The 25,687-nt window shown below is 44.4% G+C and overlaps 1 protein-coding gene across 1 annotated transcript; it reads right to left on the bottom strand.

The window, feature by feature from the left end:
* Positions 1 to 6,128: 6,128 nt before the first annotated feature.
* LOC120715764 (NACHT, LRR and PYD domains-containing protein 12-like) lies at positions 6,129 to 24,651 on the bottom strand. The gene is made up of 5 exons (XM_040002874.1): positions 24,612 to 24,651; positions 15,493 to 15,666; positions 15,145 to 15,318; positions 14,579 to 14,749; positions 6,129 to 8,708 (listed from the first exon to the last, which is right to left on the bottom strand). The coding sequence occupies exons 2-5, from the start codon at positions 15,525 to 15,527 to the stop codon at positions 8,516 to 8,518; spliced, it is 573 nt and encodes a 190-aa protein (XP_039858808.1). The 5' UTR covers positions 15,528 to 15,666; positions 24,612 to 24,651; the 3' UTR covers positions 6,129 to 8,515.
* Positions 24,652 to 25,687: the final 1,036 nt, after the last annotated feature.

Here is a 25,687-nt window from a genome sequence, read left to right as displayed (position 1 = left end):
TTGATCAGCTCCATCACCTAGTGGGGGTGGGGGGTCATAGTTTGGTCCCGCCTTCACTGTTGTGATTGGTGTGGCGGTAGGGACAGGCTTAGGGCGTCGGGGGGTTCCCCGGAGGCATCTTCCTTGGGGGGCTCAACCCGGGGGTAGCGGTCATGTCCGGGTGGGGGCTCTTTTGGCTCTCGGGTGACTGTTTCCTCGTGGCTGCGTGCAGCGGGGCTAGGGGAGGGTCTGTGCTGACGGACGTGGGTTACTGACCTGGTAGCCTGTCTGCCCCTGGGTGGGTCCGGGATGGGCGTGAGGTTTCTGGGGGCGCTCCGTCTCTGGGCTGGGGCCCTGACCGGGCCTCGGGGCCTTGGGTCCTGGTTTGTGTGTCGCCGGGGTTGTGGGCGGGTGGGTGCATGGGGGCCCATCCCTGGCGCAGGGTGCCGCCGGTGCGTCGAGCCGCCTGGGGGGCTCTTCAACTGGTGGGGGAGATTGTCACACCTTGCAGGAGCTTTCCTCTCCTCAGGAACTCTCTGCAGGAGGGGGAGATACAGGAGAGGTGGAGGAAGATCTCAGCCTGGGCGTCTATTGTCTCATGTAGTCTGGAAGATGAATGGATGGTGGGGTGGGTGCAGTTTTCTCTGTGGTGGGGTTGGGTGGACTGTCCCGGGCTCTGTGGGGCCGGGGGGCGCTGCTGTGCTGGGCCCCGGTCTGGATGGGCCTGGGCCCCCTTTCCCTGGCGGGTCGCGGAGTATGGGAGTGCCTACTGGGGTCAGCGGGGGAGCTGGCCCCAGGGAGGGGTCACCTGCCCCTCCCTTCCTTCCCTCCCCATCTCCAGCTGCCTCCCTCTTCCCGCTCCACCACAACCACCCACACATGTAGGGCCTTGGAGTAGGGGTATGTCACCAGGGTGCAGAGGAGGCTACCCCCCCCCCCCCCCCTCTGTCCCCTTCTGGCTGCCTCTGCCTCAATTTTATCCCACAACTTAGACATTCACATTACTCACACTCTCATACGCATACATATAGGATCTTGGGGGTGGGCACGATACACGGAGTCCAAATTACCATCAGGGTGTACACCCCACCCCTGGCGTCGTTGCCCACCTCTCAATTTTGAATACACGTAGACATTGAGGGCTAGCAGGAGGGACTATGCGCTTACCTGCTGCTCTCTGGCAGGTAGCTCCATGCCCTCCTGGGTTTTAATTGCACCTTAGAACACACATGCATCAACACTACAATGAGCGGGTGGAGGGAGGTTTGGAGTCTTCTCTCACCCCCGTTCTCTGCGGCCTGCTGGAGCGGGGGGGCTAGAAGGAGGAGTTGGCCGTCCGACTGCGGTCTGGAGTGTGGGGCCTCCCTGCTGCTGCGGAGTCGGGGCGGTCTGCCTCTCCCCACCGCAGGGAAAAGGGTAACACCACCTGGGTCTGGGTGCAGTTCCCCCCTCCAGGGGCAAGGGTACCTAGACCCGGTTCGTAGAGTACGCTTGGGGAGTGTGACCGTGTGTACAGCGTCTCTTTATGTCTGTCTCCATGTTGGTTGAGTGTGGAGTAAGTGCATATGAGAGCATGAGGGTGGGAATGGATGTTTGTATATGTGTGTGCCTGTATGTCTGTGTCTATATGTCAGGTTGGATATCAGACGCCACCTCTCTGGGGACATCTCAGGCCCTCCAAGGTTTGGAGGCCTATCTCCACCCACCACCACTTCCCCTGCCAGTGGCGGACTCCCTCAGGTGTCGGTGCGTTGGTGCTTCTTTGTGTCTGGGGGTGGGCGTCTGGGTACACACCGGCTCACTCCTTGGCGGCCGCTTATCGGGGCCTGGAGCCTGGGGCTCGCTCGGGCCACTTCGGAGGTGGGGTGCCCCGGCCTCTCGGCCTGGGGCTCGGTCACTCAGGCACAGCTGGCTGCCGGCGGAGCTCACGGGCGCGTCACTGCAACTCCCCCTGGCTTCTGCTCCGCGACTGCTGAGTGAGCCCTCATCTGGGACTCTCCTCAGCTCTTACTGGGACAGTGGCGCGGCTGCCCCTCTGTTGGTCTTCCTTGGTCTCTTGTGTTCTGGGGGCCTCTGGATGTCTGGAGTTTTGATCTCCTCCATACCTGCTTCATGCCCTGGAGGACGGGGCTGTGGCTCCCCACACTCCCTAGCAGATCGTTACATGGAGAAACCTTTGGAATGCAAGCATGCTGATCCACACAGGTATGCACACAGGTGTACACACGGGTATTCACAGACGCGGACTACAGCTTTCTTGGCTGCTGCCTCAAAGCACATTGTGCGCTGTCTATCTTGCGTGCTGCACAATATCGTTTATTATTTAGTATCTACTGATATCTACTGCTAGCTAGTTTATTGTGATGGTGCCGTTTTTTTTTTATTTATTATGTTGCTCTTTGTTGTTTGCTTTCTCTTCTGTTTTTTTTCTCCATACAGGTGACCCAGGAGTTTTGTTCTTTTTTTTTTTTTTTTTCTTTCTTCCCCCCCTTCTCTCCCTCTCTTTCTCCCATTTGGTTTTCTTTCTCTCCCTCTCTTTCTTTCATTCTTTCTCCCTGTCCTATCCTCCAGTCATGTCTGTCCCGTTTGTAGCAACTGAAAATAAAATAAATTCATAATTATAATAAAGGTCAATCAAATGGACCAATATGGCAAGGCCATGACGATCCACTTGGTAAAATAAATCCGCTTGGCATCTTTCTTGGCCTTAAGACAACAATTCTGATGGCTATAGATCCAAACGGGACACAAAAAAAAAAAAAAAAAAAAAAAAAAAAATGACATATAGACACAGAAATACAGGCACACACATATACAAACATCCATTCCCACCCTCATGCTCTCATATGCACTTACTCCACACTCAACCAACGTGGAGACAGACATAAAGAGACGCTGTACACACAATCACACTCCCCAAGCATACTCTACAAACGGGTCTAGGTACCCTTGCCCCTGGAGGGGGGAACTGCACCCAGACCCAGGTGGTGTTACCCTTTTCCCTGCGGTGGGGGGAGGCAGACCGCCCCGACTCCGCAGCAGCAGGGAGGCCCCACACTCCAGACCGCAGTCGGACGGCCAACTCCTCCTCCTAGCCCCCCCGCTCCAGCAGGTCGCAGAGAATGGGGGTGAGAGAAGACTCCAAACCTCCCTCCACCCGCTCATTGTAGTGTTGATGCATGTGTGTTCTAAGGTGCATTTAAAACCCAGGAGGGCATGGAGCTACCTGCCAGAGAGCAGCAGGTAAGCGCATGGTCCCTCCTGCTAGCCCTCAATGTCTATGTGTATTTAACATTGAGAGGTGGGCAACGACGCCAGGGGTGGGGTGTACACCCTGATGGTACTTTGGATTCCGTGTATCGTGCCCACCCCCAAGATCCTATATGTATGTGTAATCAGGACTTTGAGAACCGGAATTGAATGGATTATAGAAATCAGTGATTATACCCAGCCCTAGTGAGTAGCCTAGGCTTGACAGAAGTGGATGTAGCTGTGGGTAATAAGTAAAGTTGAAAAAAACTATTGATAACTTTTTTGTTAAGTTATGGCCTGATCCGTCTGAAATTCATAGCCAGTGCTCTGACACGGTGCCATCAGTCTTTGAATGCTGAAAAAGCACAGTGTATCCAGAAAACACATTATATGCTGCGATAAATGCAGTGCCCAAGTGGCCCCTCTCCCCACTGCCTTTCAGCAACAGCAAACAGGTCGTCAGAGGAGGCCAAGATGATGATTAAGTTTAACATTTTCTACAATATTGACAAAGCACTTTAAGCACAAGATTGTTAGTTAATAATTTAGAAATGAATATTGTCTGTATGGACTGCAACTTCCCCCCAAAGAAAGTGCACATGTAAAACTGCGGTGTTAAGCGATATGGTTGAAAAATTTGAGTGCGCCTAACTTTTGTGCCGGTGTGCCTAAATTTTTAAAGTTAGGCGCACCATTGCGCCCATGTCAAAAAGTTAGTCTAGAGTCCTGGTTCAGTTCAGCCAGTCATTTCAGTTCAGCCAGCCATCTTATGTTCAGCTCATCTGCTCGTCATAATAAACACCAGCCTTCAGCTACCTGTGAGTCCAGTGTTTGGGTCCTTCTTTCCTCGCATCCACACACAACACCCCTGACAGATGGATCTCATGAGGTTTTTTTTCTTTTTTTACAGAGCAGCAAAGTTGAAAAAGAAAATAAAAATCAGATTTAAAGAAGGCTGATGAAGCTAATATAGGGCAGGGAAACCAGAAGAAACTCCTCAAGGGAACAAAGGACTTCTGCAAAATCAGGAAATACTCTGATTTCATTTATTGAAAAGAAATCCCTGATGGAGCGGAACCAAATTCACATTAACAAAGGTCCTCCAAAACTTAAATCACACTTTGATTAATAAACAATGTGAGAGCAAACAATAAACTGTGGGGACATTCATGTAAATCAAATTTAGCAACCCATGGAGGTCTGGATTTGGAGTCACACTCAAAACTGAAGTGGAAAAACACACCACAGGTTGACCCAACTTTGATGTAATGTCCTTCAAAGACATCAAAATGAGGCTCAGTACTGTGTGTGGCCTCCACATGCCTCTATGACCTCCCTACAATGGCTAGGCATGCTCCTGATGAGGTGACGGATGGTCTCCTGAGAGATTTCCTCCCAGACTTTGACTAAAGCATCCACCAACTCCTTGACAGTCTGTGGTGCAATGTGATGTCACAGTTGTGCTCAATTGGATTCCGGTCTGGGGAACGGGTGGGCCAGTCAGAATCAGAAAGGGTTGTATAGTCCATAGCAATAATACTTGCAGGAAATGCTGACACACTCCAGCCACCTGTGGTCTAGCACTCTCTTGCATTTGGAGAAACCCAGGGCAAACCGCACCAGCATGTGGTCTCACAAGGGATCTGAGGATCTCATCTCGGTACCTAATGGCAGTCAAGCTACCTCTGGCGAGCACATGGATGTCATGGATTGTTATCTCTGGTGCAAATTATTTTCATGTGTGGTGTCACCTTTCCATTATCCTAACAGTACACTTGCATACCTCAGTGCTTGTCTTCCTCCCTCTTTTGTGGAGGTCTGGACACTGTGTCAGTTCTCCACTTCCAGGCAGTCGTTTGTCTCCCCGGATTCTTTAACCCCAATTTGGTTCCACACACTAAAACAGCAGCCTCAGCCCTCTTCTGCTCCTTTCTCTCCCACTTGTCAGTCCAATGGCTGTCAGTTTTCTTCAGTTTTGTCCCGTGTATCTCTTTGTCCCACTGTCTCTTTCATTGCCATCTCGCTCCAAACATGGCAAATGTCAAGCTCAGACAGTCTTCTCAAAAGTCCTTCACACACAGTGAGGTTGCAGCTTGCTGGAAACGCATCTCCATCCATCCAATCTAGATGGTGGTTCTTCTCTTTCTGATGCCGTTTGCCCACAGCGCTGCTGGACCTCTCTGCTCCGAACTCTGGTATTGTCTCTTGGACTCCTGTCCACTGTTGATGTTCATGCTCGTGCTTCTGGAACTGCACTCTGTGTCTTCAGGGAGAGATCAGCTTCCTTGGAGCTTGCTTGTTCAGGATGAGGACGGGAAGCTGCAAAACAATTCCGCCAAAAAATTCCGGCTGGGTGTTTCTATTTTTTCTAAAAATCTTAACCTATAATTTCCTTCCGACTGCTGCCCATGGAGAATTGATCCAGGTCCGTTCCCCACCTGTAAACGACAGACTGAGAGACTTTCATTAGTCACTATGACACCAGATTTTCCATCACTCCTAAAGCAACACATCTCTGCTCATTTTGTTTTGAACTCTTCTGACTTTAAACCCCAAAAATGAAATTTTATTTGTTTTTAACCGCAAAGACAAAAATCTTCTTAATGTTGTTATTACTTATTTTCATCCACCACACTCCAAATCATGTTTTCTCTTGTGTCCAGCAGGGGAAGAAGGTGACCTCTACTCTCACTGCTTCCCCAGTCGGAGACAATATCTCACTCACACTTCCACACTTTATTGTTTTCCCTTTTTTCCCATTCATCCTTGAGTACCTGATCACCGCTAAATGTCATCGTTAAGTTTATTTATTTATCATTACTTGAACACTAAACCACTGTTTTAGTTTTCTCTATTCATTTTCAGTTCACTTTCTCCTATTTGATCACCAGAATTTCTTGACTATTATTATTTCACAGAAAATCGACTGACCTACTTCTCCTTCCTCTTCTGTCATGCAGAAATTCACACACACACAGCACTCGGCCCCCACCTTTTCTTTCTCTCACAGACACACAAAGCGCGTGGCCGCGGCTCTCATGCACTTCACAAATTCTCACAAACCACAGCTTCTGTATTAAATCTTTTTCACAGCACACGCAGTTATAATCAACATAAGCAATTTACACAGCCGATTTACACTTTATTTATATACTCAGGCCTGTATCAACATGACAAAAAAGACATCAGATGCCAAGACAAGTTATTCAACAGTTCCTTATCACTTCTTCTTGTCCTTATTCCTGTAACTTCTTATTCTTCTTCACAATCTCTGTAGCATTACACCTAACTTTTGACTAATTTAAAAGCATCTAAGCCCAGGTCCAACCTTGCTGATCAATGAACCCGCTTCGGGAACGCCGTCGCCGACAGCGGTCAGATTTCTAAGCCCTAATTAATTTATAACCGCTTCCTGCGGGCTGAGAAGAAGCTCCACATCTCACCTATAGCTCCATACTAACGCCGTCCGCTTTACTTAAAGCTAACAAATCAGACGTGTTGTGGTTGCGGCCGGGTCCAACCCTTTTTATCAAAAAATGCAGTATAAAGGCAGTCACCCTTAGATTGCCTAGCCTGTTGACGGGAGTTCGAATCCCCGCGGAAGGCCAACTCCGGGCTAATCTGGTCGCCGCCAGAGATAACCGCGCGTCCACGGTTACCGGTCAGTGCCACCTGCTGAACAAAACTGCATTCTTCGGAGTCCAACTCCGGTCCTAAATCAATTTGTTTACGTGTTTTAAAAGCATCACTGTGGGCTCCAAGCCCCCCAATTTGTTACTTGATGCCCGAACCCAGTTCTGGTACTCAATCTGACCAAATACCCTAAACTAAAGCTTGCCTTGCTGGCGTCACAGTCAACAAATATAACACCTCAATTTAAACACGTAACATATTCACTTAAACACACCACTTATTAACTTAAAATTCACCCCAGAATTAACAGCAATACATTTTATCAGTCAAATATTCCCCAAACTTTTATCACTAATTACCCCAAAGTGACCACGGACACGGATCGGAAGCTCTACTGAGTGAACATTTAATTTAGCTTAATTTCCAATTTAGCACCTTTGGACATCAGTCAACAGGCCGTGCTTACCTCTCTTATTTCGGGCCCATCACTCAGTCGACCTCCTGGCCATCCCGTCTGTTTGACACCACTAGACCTCAGCCAAAACCCCATTTGTCCCTCCTCAAACCGGTTTCAGCACCAGAACTGTCGCGGTTCGAATTTTGAGGAAGAGACATACGACTGAAAGTCCATAGTGGGTCAACACAAATTATTTTATTAAAACACATATATGTGGTGAAGATAGGCTCTGCAAAACATCAGGCTCCATCTCCCGCCTGACAATAGGTGGGGTGTAATATTTATACAAGCAATACGCGTCACTGCAGATGCATGTTCCAGTAACTCCAGCGAGGACATATTCTAAAAAAAGAACAGTTCCTTCCGATGTTCCTCCACCTAACAGATGCATCCTGTTATTACACTCTTACACTGGACTTATCAGAACTAAACTGTCACGTATGCAGGTACACAGCCTTTGCAATCAGTTCCCTCAGGCAGACTATGTGTCTGTGTTGTTAACCTTAGCACCTGACCCCCCTCTACGTCCTCTGTTACCAGGCAAACTTCAATGCAGGAGGCTGCTGAATGCACACAGGCAATATGTAGTAAATTATACGGTAAACATGTAGGCAACCTTTCAATAGCTGAACTGTGCTCCATTGATCGGCCAGACATCGCGCTGCCCGTAGCTTCAAACCATTAATTAACTTGACCGAGCTTCAACCCTTTAATTATGCAATATGTGTATAACATGATTACAGTTGCACCTGCAATGAAAGATTATGTGCTTATGCTAACACCTGAAATACAGACTTTAATATAACCTCACCAGTTTCAATAAATGTGTCAATGAAATGATAACAATGGTAAATCATAAATGATGCAACAATAATAATAAGGATCACGGATGTAAAATAATATTTCATCTTGACACTGTGCATGCCTCTCAAAAGAAATACCAACCCACACCATTACTGACCCACTGCCAAACCAGTCATCCTGGAGGATGTTGCAGGCAGCAGGATGTTCTCCAAGGTCCACAAATTTGATTTTGAGAAATATCAATCTAATCTGCACTGTATAATATACCACGATAAGTACAACTTGTTCTTGGAAAAGTTCTTCCTAAAGACCTTTATTGATCAGTCTCACATGAAACAAACAGAAAGTGAGTGAAGTACACAGGAAATGTTTCCAGCTCTTCCTCCTCTATCAGACATTCTCTCTATACCTGAGAGTTTCCAGTCTCCAGCGTGGGTCCATCAGTCCAGCTGACAGCAGCTTAATTCCTGAGTCTCCTGGATGATTGTAGCTCAGGTCCAGCTCTCTCAGATGGGAGGGATTGGAGCTGAGAGCCAAGGCCAGAGAAGTACAGCCTTCCTCTGTGATCACACAGCCTGACAGACTGCAGACACACAAAACAACAATCCATCTGTGAACAATGACTTTTCTTTTTGTCAGGTACAATAACATTTATCTATTTACACTGGATAGTGTCATGGTGAGACTACAAACCTTTTAAGCGGGAGTTGCAAGTTCAATCCTGACCTCCCATGCTAAAACCAAGCCCTAATATGGTGCGGCTACAAGCAATTCACTACATGTTGTACTCTGTATGCTTGTGTATGATTGTGTATGTGGCAAATAAAGTTTGGTTGTTGTTGCCTTGATGCTGTCATAACCCCTCGACAAGGCACACAAAGAAAGAGACCAGCCTCCATTGCCAATTTAGTATCACCAGTTAATGTAACCCCACTATACAATAAAATTGAATGATTTTATGACACTCATATTTAACAGAACTGCTAGAGAGTGATTAAAATCAGCACTATCAGTCTAGTCAGTCCTTGTATTACTGCTCTCTGCAAAGTTAAAAAAAAAAGGACTGAATATGGTGGTACTGATTCTGAGTTCATTTGTTTCAATTACACACACTCACAGACATGTACACATTCATTCTGAGCCGAAAATAGAATACCATCAAGGAGCAATCTATGTGAGTTTACTTTAACATGATTTTTGTCTTACATCTTATGTAATCTGCAGATTTACATCCAACAGCTGAAATATATATGGTTGCATCCATCCCTAGCCTCTTAAACACAATATTTTGAATCTAAGCAATGAAGGCCCAGCATATTGCAGTGAATATAATTTAAGCATCTTTTGCACCTGCATTTCCTACAACACCAAGTAAAATGTTAAATATCAAAATAATCTTTCTTACTGTTGATAAAACATACATTTTTAATCATTGATAACCACTTCACCACACTATTGGCATTTTTATATGTAATACTTAACATTTTGATAGAGGAATACTTGGCTCAATAGAGCTCTCTGTCGTTGTCAGTCTGCCTACAGATTTGAAGAAACCTGGAGTTGTACCTGTTAAGTCGGACCAAAGGGGCATTCTGCTGCCACAAGGAGAAAAACTATTTTGATGGCTCTAAATCAGGGATGTCAAACTGCCTCAAGGGCTGGTGTCCTGAAACCTTTAAATGTGTCCCTGCTGCAACACACCTAACTAAAACTTATAGGTCATTCTCAAGACTATACAACAGCGTATGTCCCCCCCTCCGCCAACGCGGATGCAGCCTGTGACTCTCTCCAATCTGTGGTCAGCAGACTGCAAACACAATCTCCGAGAGCTCTTCTTTTGATATCAGGGGACTTTAATCATGCCTCACTGGACTCCACACTGCCCACCTTCACGCAGTATGTGACATGCCCAACCAGAGACAATAAAACACTGGACTTACTGTATGCCAGTGCAGAAGAGGCATACAGTTCATCACCTCTCCCTCCCCTTGGCAGATCTGATCACAACCTGGTGCACCTTGTCCCTGTGTATCAGCCCTTAGTACGCAGGGAGCCACCAGCCACCCGCACAGTACAGAGATGGTCGGAGGAGAGCGAGGAAGCTCTTAAGAATTGTTTTGAGGCGACTGTGTGGGAGGTGATCTGTGACGACCACGGAGAGAACATCGACAGCCTTACTACATGCATTACTGACTATATTAATTTCTGTGTGGATAACACCGTACCTACCAGGACTGTACAGTGTTTCTCCAACAACAAACCTTGGATTACCCCAGAAATTAAAGCTGACCAGCGGACGTATGCGCGGAACGCGCTCTGGGAAGCGTGTTCGGGTCTGAACTCGGATGCGGCGGGTCGTTACCATCGGTGACCCTGGCTGTTTAGGACTTTATTTTGGCCTCAAACAGCGCTGCCTTCTTCCTGTTTACCCGACGTCATCAGAGCATGCTCACCCAACGGTGCTTTATTGGTCGCCATGCCGACGATATGAACAACCTACAACTACTGCCTGCTACCACGGATGGACAGAGAGTTAAATTAGCTCTCTTAAACTAGATCTGTATCAAATAAAACTCATGTTCTTCGGGACTTTTTTGATACTCATAAGCTGGACGTCTGTTCCTAACTGAGACATGGCTGCACGTTGGTGAAGTGGCACCCTTGCTGGAACTTTGCCCCTCCGATGCCAGCTTTTTCAGCTCCCCCAGGTTGTCTGGGATGGAAGGCGGGGTAGCCTCTATCATCAAAGACTGTTTTAAATGCAAACAGATACAAAGTCCTGGTGTTTTTACCTCATTTGAGTCCCAACTCCTGACTTTAAGCTGTCCTGTGGTTCTAATTATAGTCATCTATCGTCCACCTAAATATAATGACTTGTTTATTTCGGAATTTTCAGACTTCTTGACATGTTTTATCGCTCACTATGAAAGGATTCTTATAGTGGGGGACTTTAATATTCATCTGTGTTGTGAGGATAAACCCCTGGTCAAAGATTTCTTTAATGTAATTGATTCCTTAAACTTCACACAATTTGTATCTGGGCCAACACGTAAGGGCCACACCCTTGACCTTGTCTTGGGTTACAGACTGAATGTATTGGTGACTGAAAATTGTGTTTTACCTATTTTAGACCACTCAGTAATTTTATTTGATATTTTAATTACTAAATCTCCAGCTTCTGAGAGGGGAACATTGCCCCTCAGATCATCTCGTTATATTAGCCCCGAAGCAATGCTTGGAGTTAAATTACATCTACCTGATGTGTTGGACCCTATTTTTACCCAGGAGTTATGTGTGGACACCTTGACTGCGAACCTTAATAATACACTTCTTGAACTACTGGACTCTGTTGCTCCCGTAAAGAAGTTGAAATGTCAAAAAAGGAACCCTATGCCTTGGCTAAATGAGGAGCTCTTGAACTTGAGAAGAAATTGTAGAAAAACAGAGCGTCACTGGAGATCTTCCCGACTAGAAGTATTTCTCCAGGCTTGGAAGGACTCACTGTCTTCTTTTCAATTAGCGATGTCGGCAGCGAAAGCAAATTACTTCTCAAATCTCATCATGCGTCATAAACATAACTCAAAACTCTTATTCAACACAGTGTCACAACTTACAGAGAGTAAGTCAACTGTCTGCTGTTCTAATTTGATAGCTCATGACTTTCTTACTTTTTCAGAGACAGGGCTGAAACACTTAGAAATCATAGTACTCCCTCCTCAAGCTTTTCATTAGACTACTCGGCTGCTTTGCCTGTTGGTGCTGATGAACTGTTCTCTGACTTCAAGGTTACTTCTCTGTCTGGATTAACTAAGGTTGTAAAAGCAGCTCGATGTACAACTTGTTCTTTGGATCCTCTACCAGCCTGGGCTATAAAGGAACTGTGGTCAGTATTAGGACCCTACATTCTGTTTCTTTTAAATACTTCATTGACAACTGGAGTCTTCCCTGAATGTTTTAAATCAGCTGTGGTAGTGCCAATCTTGAAAAAGCCTGGACTGGATGTTGACATGGTCGCAAACTATAGACCCATCTCACATCTGTCTTTTTTATCTAAAGTCTTTGAAAAAGTGGTTTTTAAGCAGCTCACTGAGCATTTGTCAACAAGCAATCTGTTTGAATCATTTCAGTCTGATTTTAGACCAAATCACTCCACAGAAACAGCTTTAGTAAAAGTGGTAAATGATCTGCTGGTTAATGCAGACAACGATCGCACTTAAGTTTTATTACTGTTAGATCTAAGTGCTGCGTTTGACACTGTGGATCACTGCATTTTATTAGATAGGCTTGAACATTTTATTGGAATTACAGGAAATGTTTTATCATGGCTGAGATCTTACCTGCTTGGGAGGTCTCAGACTGTTAGTTTTAAAAACGATCTCTCTGAGACCTGTGCAGTGAGGCATGGGGTCCCTCAGGGCTCTGTACTTGGACCATTGTTGTTTTCTATGTACCTGCTGCCTCTTGGTGTTCTTTTACGTTCTTTTAATGTAACCTTTCATTGTTACGCTGATGACCTGCAGCTTTATGTTCCTTTAACCATTGGAAATTGTACTGAAGTCTCTAAACTAGAATCTTGTCTATCTGCAATTAAGGGCTGGTTATCGGATAATTTCTTGCTCCTAAATACTGACAAAACAGAGTTGATGGTCATTGGGCCACACAAATTTCAGCACTTGTCCCAAAATTTCATCTTGAGAATTGATGACAGTGTCATAAATTGCAGGGACAAGGTAAAAAACTTGGGCGTGTGGTTCGACATGGTGCTCTCTTTCGAGTCTCATGTAAAAGAGATAACAAAGAATGCCTTTTATCATTTGAGGAACATCGCCAGAATCAGACAAGTTTTGTCAAGCGACACTGCAGAGGTTCTTGTCCATGCGTTTGTGTCCTCACGCATTGACTATTGTAATGCTCTTCTTTCTGGGCTACCAAAGAAACGTTTTAGAGGTCTACAGATGGTGCAAAATGCAGCTGCTCACATTTTAACAAGAACTGGGAAATTTGAGCACATTAGCCTTATACTGAACTCTCTTCATTGGCTACCTTGTCAGGTTCGAGCAGATTTTAAGGTCCTGCTGCTCACCTACAAGGCTTTAAACGGACTGGCACCTTCATACCTCTCGGACCTTTTACATGTTTACGTTCCATCCCGTGCTCTCCGATCTCAGGACTCTGGCCTTCTAAAGGTTCCTAGAGCCAGAAAAAAGACAATTGGAGAGCGTGCTTTTTCTTTTCATGCCCCGTTTCTGTGGAACACCCTCCCTCAAGATATTAGGCAGGCATGCTCTGTGGAGGTTTTTAAAACTAAGCTGAAGACACATTTGTTCACCCTATCTTACATGTCTTAATTCTATGGCTTTTAGTTTTTAAATTTTTACTGTTTTTAACTTGTATTGTGTCTTTTACCTGTATTGCTATGTATTGCTTTTATTTCTTTTTTGTCTTTTTAGTTTCAAATAGTTGTACAGCACTTTGTTTGAAAGCGCTTTATAAATAAAGTTATTATTATTATTATTATTATTATTATTATTATTATTATTATTATCTCAGGCCACAAACATCAGAACTCTCTGCCTGGGAGAGATGTGAGGTGGGCAAATGAACTGAATCATTTCTTCAACAGATTTGATTCAGCCATGAGGCAGTCTTCAACATTGGCTGCAGACTCACCCACCCGCACTGCTGCTGTTCTACCTCTGACAGAGACTGAACAGGCTGATCTGAAGGGCCAGCTATGTTCTAGGATGCCCTCTGGACCCAGTTGAGGTGGTGAGTGACAGGAGAATGGCGGCTAAGCTGTCATCCCTGTTGGACAACATCTCCCACCCCATGCAAGAGACTCTGACAGCACTGAGCAGCTCCTTCAGTGGGAGACTGCGGCACCCACGGTGTGGGACGGAGAGATTTCACAGGTCTTTCCTCCCCACTGCTGTCAGGCTCCACAACAAAGACTTTTGCAGCTGATCAAACCCACACAAGTGCAATAAGACTGCTATATGTGCAATTCTTTTTCTGACAAAGTTGTACTTTTGTATTTTCTTACTCAGTTGTATATAGCATTTGTATTCTATTTTATTCTAATGTATATATTATTCTATTTTATTCTATTGTATATAGTATTTTATTTTATTTTATTTTATTGCATTCCAGTGTTTTCTCATTTCTGCTATATAACTTTGCACTTTTGCTGTAACGAAACAAATTTCCCACCTGTGGGACTAATAAAGGTCGTCTTATCTTATCTTATCTTATCTTATCTTATCTTATCTAATACTGTTGTTTACACTAAAATGGGATGGCGGGTAGTAAAACGGTTAAGCACGCGTCACCATTTTGAGATCCGTGGCAGAGTGTTATGCAGGACGCATCTCCCTTCTAGAAGTGTTGTGTAAGAGAATAAAATTGAGAAATACAGTAATCTAAACAATGGAAATCTTAAATTTAAATCCTCACCTGACGGTTTCCATTTTACAGTGTGTATTCTTCACTGCAGCTGACAGAAATTTCACTGAATCCCACAGGTCAGAGTTACTCAGGTCCAGCTCTCTCAGACTAGAGGACTGGGAGCTGACAACTGAGAACATAGCTTCACAGCCTCTCTCTGAGAACTTACAATGACTTAGTCTGGAAAATGAAAGATAAACATTAATCCAAGACTGTTTTTGAAATATAGTGAGGGTGCACTGGAGAGTCGTTAGATTTAGCAATATGTAATCCTGTTTTTTAAGGAATCTACCTTTTCTTCCTAAAGTGAAACAAGTCGGTGGTGAATCAATTCTGGTATTCCAAAGCAAATGAAAATTGGGCTCCATGTGTCGTGCAGTGAGGGCACGGCAGGGCATTAACACCAAAGCAGCTGACATTAAACAATAACTCTCTCTGCTACTTAAGTATCTGCAATACGTGTATGTTGAATTCAAAGACTTGACCCAAGCACTTACTTCTTTATTTTTTCAAGAAGTGTTTTGTTATTGAGTAATTCTTAATCAATAAGATTAGGAATTAAGACTTGATCTCACCTCAGAGTATTCAGTTTACAGTGTGGACTTCTCAGTCCAGCAGAAAGAAGCTTCACTGCTGAATCCTGCAGGTGGTTGTTACTCAGGTCCAGCTCTCTCAGACTAGCATATTGTGAGCTGAGAACTGAGGACAAAGCTTCATAGCTTCTCTCTGACAAGTTACAGAGACTCAGTCTGGGGAAAAACACTTTAAAAATCATTGTTGTCGTATGTTAAAGAAGTTAGAAATGTTGCATATCACCATAACTTCGGAAATAAACAAAAATAAAAATTGAACTTGATTTTCTTTGAATTTTAATTGACTGCTTGAGTTAATACATAAAGAATTTAGAATATAACTTTTCTGACCTTAGCATTTCCACGGTACACTGTGGACTCTCCATTGTCGCCAACAGAAGCTTCACATTTGTGTCCAGAAGGTTGTTGACACTCACATCTAGCTGTCTCAGATTAGAGGACTGGGAGCTGAGAACTGAGGACAGTTCTTCACAGCCTCTTTCTGAGAGTTTAGGGACACTCAGCCTGAAACACACACACACATTATATATATATATAAAAAAAAAAAAACACCCAGCATGCCCCTGCGGGCGGTTTATCCTTCAAGCTCGGGTCCTCTACCAGAGGCCTGGGAGCTTGAGGGTCCTGCGCAGTATTTTAGCTGTTCCCAGGACTGCGCTCTTCTGGACAGAGATGTTGTTCCCGGGATCTGCTGGAGCCACTCGCCTAGCTTGGGAGTCACCGCACCTAGTGCTCCGATTACCATGGGGACCACTGTTACCTTCACCCTCCACATCCTCTCGAGCTCTTCTCTGAGCCCTTGGTATTTCTCCAGCTTCTTGTGTTCCTTCTTCCTGATGTTGCTGTCATTGGGAACCGCTACATCTATCACTACGGCTGTCTTCTTCTGTTTGTCTACCACCACTATGTCCGGTTGGTTAGCCACCACCATTTTGTCCGTCTGTATCTGGAAGTCCCACAGGATCTTAGCTCGGTCATTCTCCACCACCCTTGGGGGCATCTCCCATTTTGACCTCGGGACTTCCAGGTTATACTCGGCACAGATGTTCCTGTACACTATGCCGGCCACTTGGTTATGGCGTTCCATGTATGCCTTGCCTGCTAGCATCTTGCACCCTGCTGTTATGTGCTGGATTGTCTCTGGGGCATCTTTACACAGCCTGCACCTGGGGTCTTGCCTGGTGTGATAGACCCCAGCCTCTATGGATCTTGTACTCAGAGCTTGTTCTTGTGCTGCCATGATTAGTGCCTCTGTGCTGTCTTTCAGTCCAGCTTTGTCCAGCCACTGGTAAGATTTCTGGATATCAGCCACCTCCTCTATCTGCCGGTGGTACATACCGTACAGGGGCCTGTCCTTCCATGATGGTTCCTCGTCTCCCTCGTCTTTCTTGGGTTTCTGCTGCCTGAGGTATTCACTGAGCACTCGGTCAGTTGGGGCCATCTTCCCAATGTATTCTTGGATGTTCGTTGTCTCATCCTGGACTGTGGTGCTGACACTCACCAGTCCCCAGCCCCCTTCCTTCCGCTTAGCGTACAGCCTCAGGGTGCTGGACTTGGGGTGAAACCCTCCATGCATGGTAAGGAGCTTTCTTGTCTTTATGTCAGTGGCTTCTATCTCCTCCTTTGGCCAGCCTATTACCCCAGCAGGGTACCTGATCACGGGCAGGGCATAGGTGTTGATGGCCCGGATCTTGTTCTTACCGTTCAGCTGACTCCTCAGGACTTGCCTGACCCTCTGCAGGTACTTGGTGGTTGCAGCCTTTCTAGCGGCCTCTTCATGGTTCCCATTCGCCTGCGGGATCCCCAGGTACTTGTAACTGTCCTCTATGTCTGCAATGTTGCCTTCTGGTAGTTCAATCCCCTCAGTTCTGACTACCTTCCCTCTCTTTGTTACCATTCGACTACACTTCTCCAGTCCAAATGACATTCCAATGTCATTGCTGTATAGCCTGGTAGTGTGGATCAGTGAATCGATGTCTCGTTCACTCTTGGCATACAGCTTGATGTCATCCATGTACAGGAGGTGGCTGACAACTGCTCCGTTCCGTAGCCAGTCTTGTTAATGATCTGTTAATGAGGGGGTTCAGGCCTATGCAGAACAGGAGTGGGGACAGAGCATCTCCTTGGTAGATCCCGCACTTGATGGTGACTTGTGCTATGGGCTTGGAGTTGGCCTCTAGTGTTGTACGCCACATCCCCATTGAGTTCCTGATAAAGGCCCTTAGGGTCCTGTTGATCTTGTACAATTCTAAGCATTCCAGTATCCAGCTGTGGGGCATTGAGTCATAGGCCTTCTTGTAATCATCCCACTTTGGATGGAGCAGCTCTCATTTCTAGAAATATGGACCAATTTATTAAACCCCCCAAAATGTGACTATCCAGAGTTGGGACCAGGAAGCAGAGTTGCAGTCTTACATGCCTCTCTGCAGCTTCTCTCCTCCTGTTATCCCCCAAAACCCCATCTCCATTGAGACTGTGTCAGCTCCCAAACAGACAAAAAACAAACTAAAAACCTGCAAAAAAACAACTAAATCATAAAAAATCACAAAGAAAGAACAATACAGTATCCACATCTGAATCAAAGAGTAAAACAGTGAAATGTGGATTATTAAATATTAGGTCTCTCTCCTCCAAGTCTCTGTTAGTACATGACTTAATAATTGATCAACAAATCGATTTACTCTGCCTTACAGAAACCTGGTTACAGCAGGATGATTATGTTAGTTTAAATGAATCAACACCCCCGAGTCATTCTAACTACCAGAAATCTCGAAGCACAGGCCAAGGGGGCGGTGTGGCAGCAATTTACGAAAGACCAAGACAGACTTTTAATTCATTTGAAAGCCTGATGCTTAGCCTTGTCCACCCCAGCTGTAAAACTCAGAAACCAGTCTTACTTGTTATCATCTATCATCCAACTGGGCCTTACACAGAGTTTCTCTCTGATTTCTCAGACTTTTATCTGATTTAGTGCTCAGCTCAGATAAAATAATTATTTTGGGTGATTTTAACATCCATTTAGATGCTAAAAATGACAGCCTCAACATTGCATTTAATCTGTTGTTAGACTCAACTGGCTTCTCTCAAAATGTAAAAGAACCCACCCACCACTTTAATCACACTCTAGATCTTGTTTTAACATATGGCATAGAAACTGAACAGTGTTTCCTGAAAACGCTCTGCTGTCTGATCATTTCCTGATAACATTTACATTTACAATAATTGATTACACAGCAGTGGAGAGTAGACTTTATAAAAGTAGATGTCTTTCTGAAAGTGCTGTAACTAAGTTTAAGAATATAATCCACCCACTGTTATCATCTTCAATGCCCTGTACCAACATAGACCAGAGAAGCAATCTGAACGCTACTCCAACAGAGATCGATTATCTTGTTAATAATTTTACCTCCTCACTACGTACGACTCTGGATACTGTAGCTCCTGTGAAAACTAAGGCCTCAAATCCGAAGTACCTGACTCCGTGGTATAATTCTCAAACACGTAGCCTAAAGCAGATAACTTGTAAGCTGGAGAGGAAATGGCGTGTCACAAATTTAGAGGATCATCATTAACCTGGAGAAATAGTTTGCTGCTTTATAAGAAAGCCCTCCGCAAAGCCAGAACATCTTACTCTTCATCATTGATTGAAGAAAATAAGAACAACCCCAGGTTTCTCTTCAGCACTGTAGCCAGGCTGACAAAAAGTCAGAGCTCTGTTGAGCCAACCATCCCTTTAACGTTAACTAGTAATGACTTCATGAACTTCTTCACAAATAAAATTTTTATCATTAGAGAAAAAATTACCAATAATCATCCCACAGATGTAATATTATCTACAGCTACTTTTAGTACCATCGATGTTAAGTTAGACTCTTTTTCTCCAATTGATCTTTCTGAGTTAACTTCAATAATTACTTCCTCCAAACCATCAACGTGTCTTTTAGACCCCATTCCTACAAAACTGCTCAAAGAAGTCCTGCCATTAATTAATTCTTCGATCTTAAATATGATCAACCTATCTCTAATAATCTGCTATGTACCACAGGCCTTCAAGGTGGCTGTAGTTAAACCTTTACTCAAAAAGCCATCTCTAGACCCAGCAGTCTTAGCAAATTATAGGCCAATCTCCAACCTTCCTTTCATATCAAAAATCCTTGAAAAAGTAGTTGTCAAAAAAGCTAACAGATCATCTGCAGAGGAATGGCTTATTTGAAGAGTTTCAGTCAGGTTTCAGAGCTCATCACAGCACAGAAACAGCTTTAGTGAAGGTTACAAATGATCTTCTTATGGCCTCTGACAGTGGACTCATCTCTGTGCTTGTCCTGCTAGACCTTAGTGCAGCGTTCGATACTGTCGACCATAATATCGTATTAGAGCGATTAGAACATGCTGTAGGTATTACAGGCACTGCGCTGCAGTGGTTTGTATCATATCTATCTAATAGACTCCAATGTGTTCATGTAAATGGAGAGTCCTCTTCACACACTGAGGTTAATTATGGTGTTCCACAGGGTTCAGTGCTAGGACCAATTCTGTTTAAATTATACATGCTTCCCTTAACTAGGCTGCATCATTAGAAGACATAGCATAAATTTTCACTGCTATGCAGATGACACGCAGCTCTATCTATCCATGAAGCCAGATAACACACACCAATTAGTTAAACTGCAGGAATGTCTTAAAGACATAAAGACCTGGATGGCCGCTAACTTTCTGCTTCTTAATTCAAATAAAACTGAGGTTATTGTACTCGGCCCTGAAAATCTTAGAAATATGGTATCTAACCAGATTCTTACTCTGGATGGCATTACCTTGGCCTCCAGTAATGCTGTGAGGAACCTTGGAGTCATTTTTGACCAGGACATGTCCTTCAGCGCACATATTAAACAAATATGTAAGACTGCTTTCTTCCATTTGCGCAACATCTCTAAAATTAGAAATATCCTGTCTCAGAGTGACGCTGAAAAACTAGTTCATGCATTCATTACTTCCAGGCTGGACTACTGTAATTCTTTATTATCAGGATGTCCTAAAAACTCGCTGAAAAGCCTTCAGCTGATCCAAAATGCTGCAGCAAGAGTACTGACACTCTTGAAAGAGAGAGCAGATTTCTCCTGTTTTGGCTTCCTGTTAAATCCAGAATTGAATTCAAAATCCTGCTCCTCACATACAAGGTCTTAAATAATCAGGCCCCATCTTATCTTAATGACCTTGTAGTACCATATCACCCTATTAGAGCACTTTGCTCTCGCTCTGCAGGCCTACTTGCTGTTCCTAGAGTATTTAAAAGTAGAATGGGAGGCAGAGCCTTCAGTTTTCAGGCCCCTCTTCTGTGGTACCAGCTTCCAGTTTGGATTCAGGAGACAGACACTATCTCTACTTTTAAGATTAGGCTTCAAACTTTCCTTTTTGCTAAAGCATATAGTTAGGGCTGGACCAGGTGACCCTGAATCCTCCCTTAGTTATGCTGCAATAGACGTAGGCTGCCGGGGATTCCCATAATGCATTGAGTTTTTGCTTTCCAGTCACCTTTCTCACTCACTATGTGTTAATAGACCTCTCTGCATCGAATCATATCTGTTATTAATCTCTATCTCTCTTCCACAGCATGTCTTTCATCCTGTTTTCCTTCTTTCACCCCAACTGGTCGCAGCAGATGGCCGCCCCTCCCTGAGCCTGGTTCTGCCGGAGGTTTCTTCCTGTTAAAAGGGAGTTTTTCCTTCCCACTGTTGCCAAAGTGCTTGCTCATAGGGGTCATATGATTGTTGGGTTTTTCTCTGTATTTATTATTGTGCAATCTACTGTACAATATAAAGCGCCTTGAGGCGACTTTTGTTGTGATTTGGCGCTATATAAATAAAATTGAATTGAATTGAATTGAATTGAGCTATTGGGATGTGACTTGGCATCACAGCATAGTTCAACCTGTTGACAAAGTTGTTTTTCTCTACATGGGTGAGTTTTTTCAGAGAAAGTTTTTTCAAGCTGCACCAAAAATTGGTCTGCCTCAAGGACTGGGTCCCCCTGGCACAAACTAAGTAATATAGTGTAAGCTGTTAAGTGCAATTAGGATTGCCGTGCCAAGACAAGAAGGCCATTTATGTGAAAAAGGAAAGACCATCTCTGAATTGAGGAGAGGGCCTAAGGGTACATCTTTTGCCATCTTACAATCCTGTGATTGCAGACATTCCCCAGCTCTCTGTGAATGGTAAACAGTGATCAATAGTCTTTGATCAGTGGTTGTTGATCAATGATAATGACAATTTGCATATTAATGATAATGAAACTGAACTTATGTCAAAAACCTGTCAGCCGGTGATCAGCTGTGATCAGCTGATCACGGGGCCGGGGTTAAAAGAGAGACGCCACCCTCCTGTTCGCCGCTCAGACATCATTCTCTTCGTGTCAGGAGCTCCGAAACTCTGCCGACGTCAGTCTCCGCCTGATTCAGCAACCGTGAGTGTTTTTCCCTTCAATCCTTTTTCTCTTCCCGGCTCCGCTCGCTCTCTGTCTGTAACGACAGTTCCGAAGCCACGCTTCGTGCACTGATCGTTACTAGAATAACTGCGTGTCTGCTCCAAACCCACCGCTAGCCGTAGCCGCGCTTGGGTCTAGTCAGCACGCTACACCGGCACGCCGAGCTACTGTGCGTAGCTCGCCCCGCCGTGACAAAACCATTGCTTATGTCAAAAAACATTGCTATTCTCTATACAACAAAGCATGTCCTGAACAAAAAATCATTATACACACTTTATTGTACTCTGTTGCTTCCATATATGACTTACTGTCTGGAGATATGGTGTAATGCATATAAAACAAACACTCTTCCTATTTTCAAGTTACAAAAAAGAGCTATAAGAATTATAAACCAATCAAACTATATAGAACCAACTAACATTTTGTTTATTAATCTGAATACCCTGAAATTTTATGATTTAGTTGAATATAAAATGGCACAGATAATGTATTAAGCACAAAATAACTTGCTTTGCCCCAGTACTCAGAAGCTGTTCAAAGTCAGAAAGAGTCAATATGACTTAAGGGGAACAGATTTCTTTAAAAAAAACAAGATGAGGACAAATATAAAGCAGAGATGTGTTTCTATTAGAGGAGTTAACCTGTGGAATAGTTATGACAGTGATTTAAAAAGGTGTAGTTCATTTTCCTTGTTTAAAAATATGTTTAAAAATAGAGTATTAGAAAAATATATAAATCAAGAATGAAAAGAGCAAAAACAAGAAACCAAAAAAACCCCAAAAACCTCTTGATTCTTTTGCTTTGATGTAGTTACTTATCTAAGGTGGAAAGTTGTTTTTTTTTCTTGTTTGTTTGTTTGTTTTGTTTTTGCTTTGTTTTATTATTTGCTTCGAGCCCTGTGTACAGGAGCTGCATGCAAAAAGATATTTTGTTAAAAGGGTTGGCGTAATAAGCAAATGCTTCAGCCAATACCTTTTGATTAGCCTTGTCTCATGCTTTCTTGCTTTGTGGTAGATCTTTGTTCTGTTTTCACTGAGATACATGCATTTGAATGCTAATCAATAAAAATTAAAAAAAAATTAAATCAAACTCACAGTCCATTGTTGATTCAGTGGTGCTAGTTTCAGCCATTGTGCTATGTGCAAATGTACTGTTTATAAGATTGGGAAAACCTGCAGTCAGCTGAGACTGAAGAAGTCACTTGGATGAGAGGTGAAACATCATACTGTTTGTGAAGGTTCTCAATCATCCAGGTCATCGTAGTCTAAGGAGCTTGGAAAGAAAAGCGTCTGGACTTCTGTCAGTTGCTTGAAGACGTTTCACCTCTCATCCAAGAAGCTTCTTCAGTTCTAAGGGTCAATGGTGGAGAGTCCCAGATTTTGGCACAACATAGAAGAGCCACCTCCACGGGACAAGACTCAGCAGTTCATCTGCATCTAAAGGACAAAGGTCACTCTTTCGAGGATGCCAACGTTCACATTTTGGACAGAGAGGACAGATGGTTTGAAAGAGGAGTGAAAGAAGCCATTTACGTCCACTGTAAGCGACCATCTTTGAACAGAGGTGGTGGTTTACGACACCAACTGTCTGCCATCTATAATCCAGATATGAGATCCCTTCCCAGACACCTTAACGCCCACTCACACCCTGGGCCATCTGACCTCAGGAAATCACATGATAGGGTGGGCCAGACTTCACAATGAGCTCACCCAAAACCCGGGCTTATTGGGACCCACACCCACTTTCACACCTTGGCTCATGTGATTAGGTAGAGGATCATCAGGGGGTCCTTTGTCCCTCTTTGGGGGGAAACTCCCACTGGGTTTAAATCTGCGACTCTCCACCATTGACCCTTAGAACTGAAGAACCTTTTCGGATGAGAGGTGAAACGTCTTCAAGCAACTCAAAGAAGTCCAGACGCTTTTCTTTCCAAGCTCCTTAGACTACTCTCATGTTACACCACTGCTGATCCACCTGCACTGGCTCCCCATAAAATTCAGAGTCGACTTTAAGATTTTGACTTTGACATTCAGGGCTCTGCATGCACAAGTACCGACATACATCAGAGATCTTTTACATCCATACATCCACGGCAGGTCCCTGAGGTCATGTGATCAGGGCTTGCTGCTTGTCCAGCATACGAGGTTGAAAACGAAATGTGACAGAGCTTTTGTAACTGTGGCCCCCAGACTGTGGAACTCTCTCCCTTTGAGCTTGAGATTTGCAAACTGAGCGGTCTCTTTTTAAAAAAAACAGCTAAAAACTGGTTCTTTAAAACTTGCTTTTGGTTAATTTTTGTTTTTATCTTTTATTTGCTTTATTTAGCAGTGAGGATGATTTAATTAAATATTTAAAAAATTTTAAGGCACCATCACACCCACCGTTTATGTTATAAATGGTAAATGGCCTGTATTTGTATAGTGCTTTACTAGTCCCTAAGGACCCCAAAGCGCTTTACAAATTCAGTCATCCACCCATTCACACACTGGTGCTGGCAAGCTACATTGTAGCCACAGCCACCCTGGGGCGCACTGACAGAGGCAAGGCTGCCAGACACTGGCGCCACCAGGCCCTCTGACCATCACCAGTAGGCAATGGGTGAAGTGTCTTGCCCAAGGACACAACGACCGAGACTGTCGGAGCCGGGGCTCGAACCGGCAACCTTCCAATTACAAGACGAACTGCCAACTCTTGAGCCACGATAAAGTTGCGTGGAAACCAAGCACACCATTGTTTTTCTTGTGACATTACCAATAAGTTTGATGTGTCACATGGCCCTCTTCCTATTGAAAAAACAAAAGTTTTATCCAAGATGGCCGACTTCTAAATGGCCACCATGGTCACCACCCATCTTGAGGAGTTTGCCCCCTCACATATACTAATGTGCCACACACAGGACTTTAATCTCACCAACCATTCCCATTTTATTACAGTGTATCCATATAAATGGCCCACCCTGTATATTTACTTACAGAGCTTTGTTGGAGGCTTTGACCACTGGCAGCAGCCTCAGAAGAGCCTCCTCTGAAGCAGAGTATTTCTTCAGGTCAAACACATCCAAATCTTTTTTCGATGACAGTAAGATGAAGACCAGAGCTGACCACTGAGCAGGAGACAGACTGAATCTGGAGATGTATCCAGAACTCATGTGCGTTTGGATCTCCTCCACTAGAGAACAATCATTCAGTTCATTTAGACAGTGGAACAGATTGATGGTTTTCTCTGAAGACAGATTCTCACTGAGCTTCTTCTTGATGTACTGAACTATTTCCTGATTGTTCTGTGAGTTACTTCCTGTCTGTGTCAGCAGGCCTTGTAGGAGAGTCAGACTTGCCTGCAGTGAAAGACCCAGAAGGAAGCGAAGGAACAAGTCCAGGTGTCCATTTGGACTCTGTAAGGCCTTGTTCACAGCACTCTGGTAGAAGTGTTTTTCCGCAGAGTCTCTCGTTTTAGACTTTTGGGAGGTTGTTTGTCGTTTTTCCAGCAGATTGACTCCAGTGTTGATGAAGGTCAGATGGACATGAAGAGCAGCTAGAAACTCCTGAACACTCAGATGGATGAAGCAGAACACCTTATACTGATACAGTCCTCTCTCCTCTTTAAAGATCTGTGTGAACACTCCTGAGTACACTGAGGCTGCTCTGATATCGATACCACACTCTATCAAGTCTGATTCATAGAAGACCAGGTTTCCTTTCTGCAGCTGATCAAAAGCCAGTTTTCCCAGAGACTCAATCATCTTCCTGCTCTCTGGACTCCAGAGTGGATCTGTCTCAGCTCCTCCATCATACTTGACCTTCTTCACTTTGGCCTGAACCACCAGGAAGTGGATGTACATCTCAGTCAGAGTCTTGGGCAGCTGTCCTCCCTTTCTGGTTTTCAGCACATCCTCCAGAACTGTAGCAGTGATCCAGCAGAAGACTGGGATGTGGCACATGATGTGGAGGCTTTGTGATGTCTTGATGTTGGAGATGATCCTGCTGGCCTGCTCCTCATCTCTGAATCTCTTCCTGAAGTACTCCTCCTTCTGTGGGTCAGTGAACCCTCT

Source organism: Simochromis diagramma, unplaced genomic scaffold (genome assembly GCF_900408965.1).
Source record: "Simochromis diagramma unplaced genomic scaffold, fSimDia1.1 OVJJ01000459.1, whole genome shotgun sequence".
Lineage (NCBI taxonomy): Eukaryota > Metazoa > Chordata > Actinopteri > Cichliformes > Cichlidae > Simochromis > Simochromis diagramma.
The sequence above is the reverse complement of the archived record's forward strand: the minus strand, read 5'-3'. Positions and strand labels throughout refer to the sequence as shown.

Coding starts and splice junctions, on each gene's coding strand:
- LOC120715764 (XM_040002874.1), bottom strand. CDS start 15,527: ATGGAGAGTCCACAGTGTACCGTGGAAATGCTAAG. Junction 15,319..15,492: donor TGTACCGTGGAAATGCTAAG/GTCAGAAAAGTT, acceptor GTTTTTCCCCAG/ACTGAGTCTCTGTAACTTGT. Junction 14,750..15,144: donor TGTAAACTGAATACTCTGAG/GTGAGATCAAGT, acceptor TTCATTTTCCAG/ACTAAGTCATTGTAAGTTCT.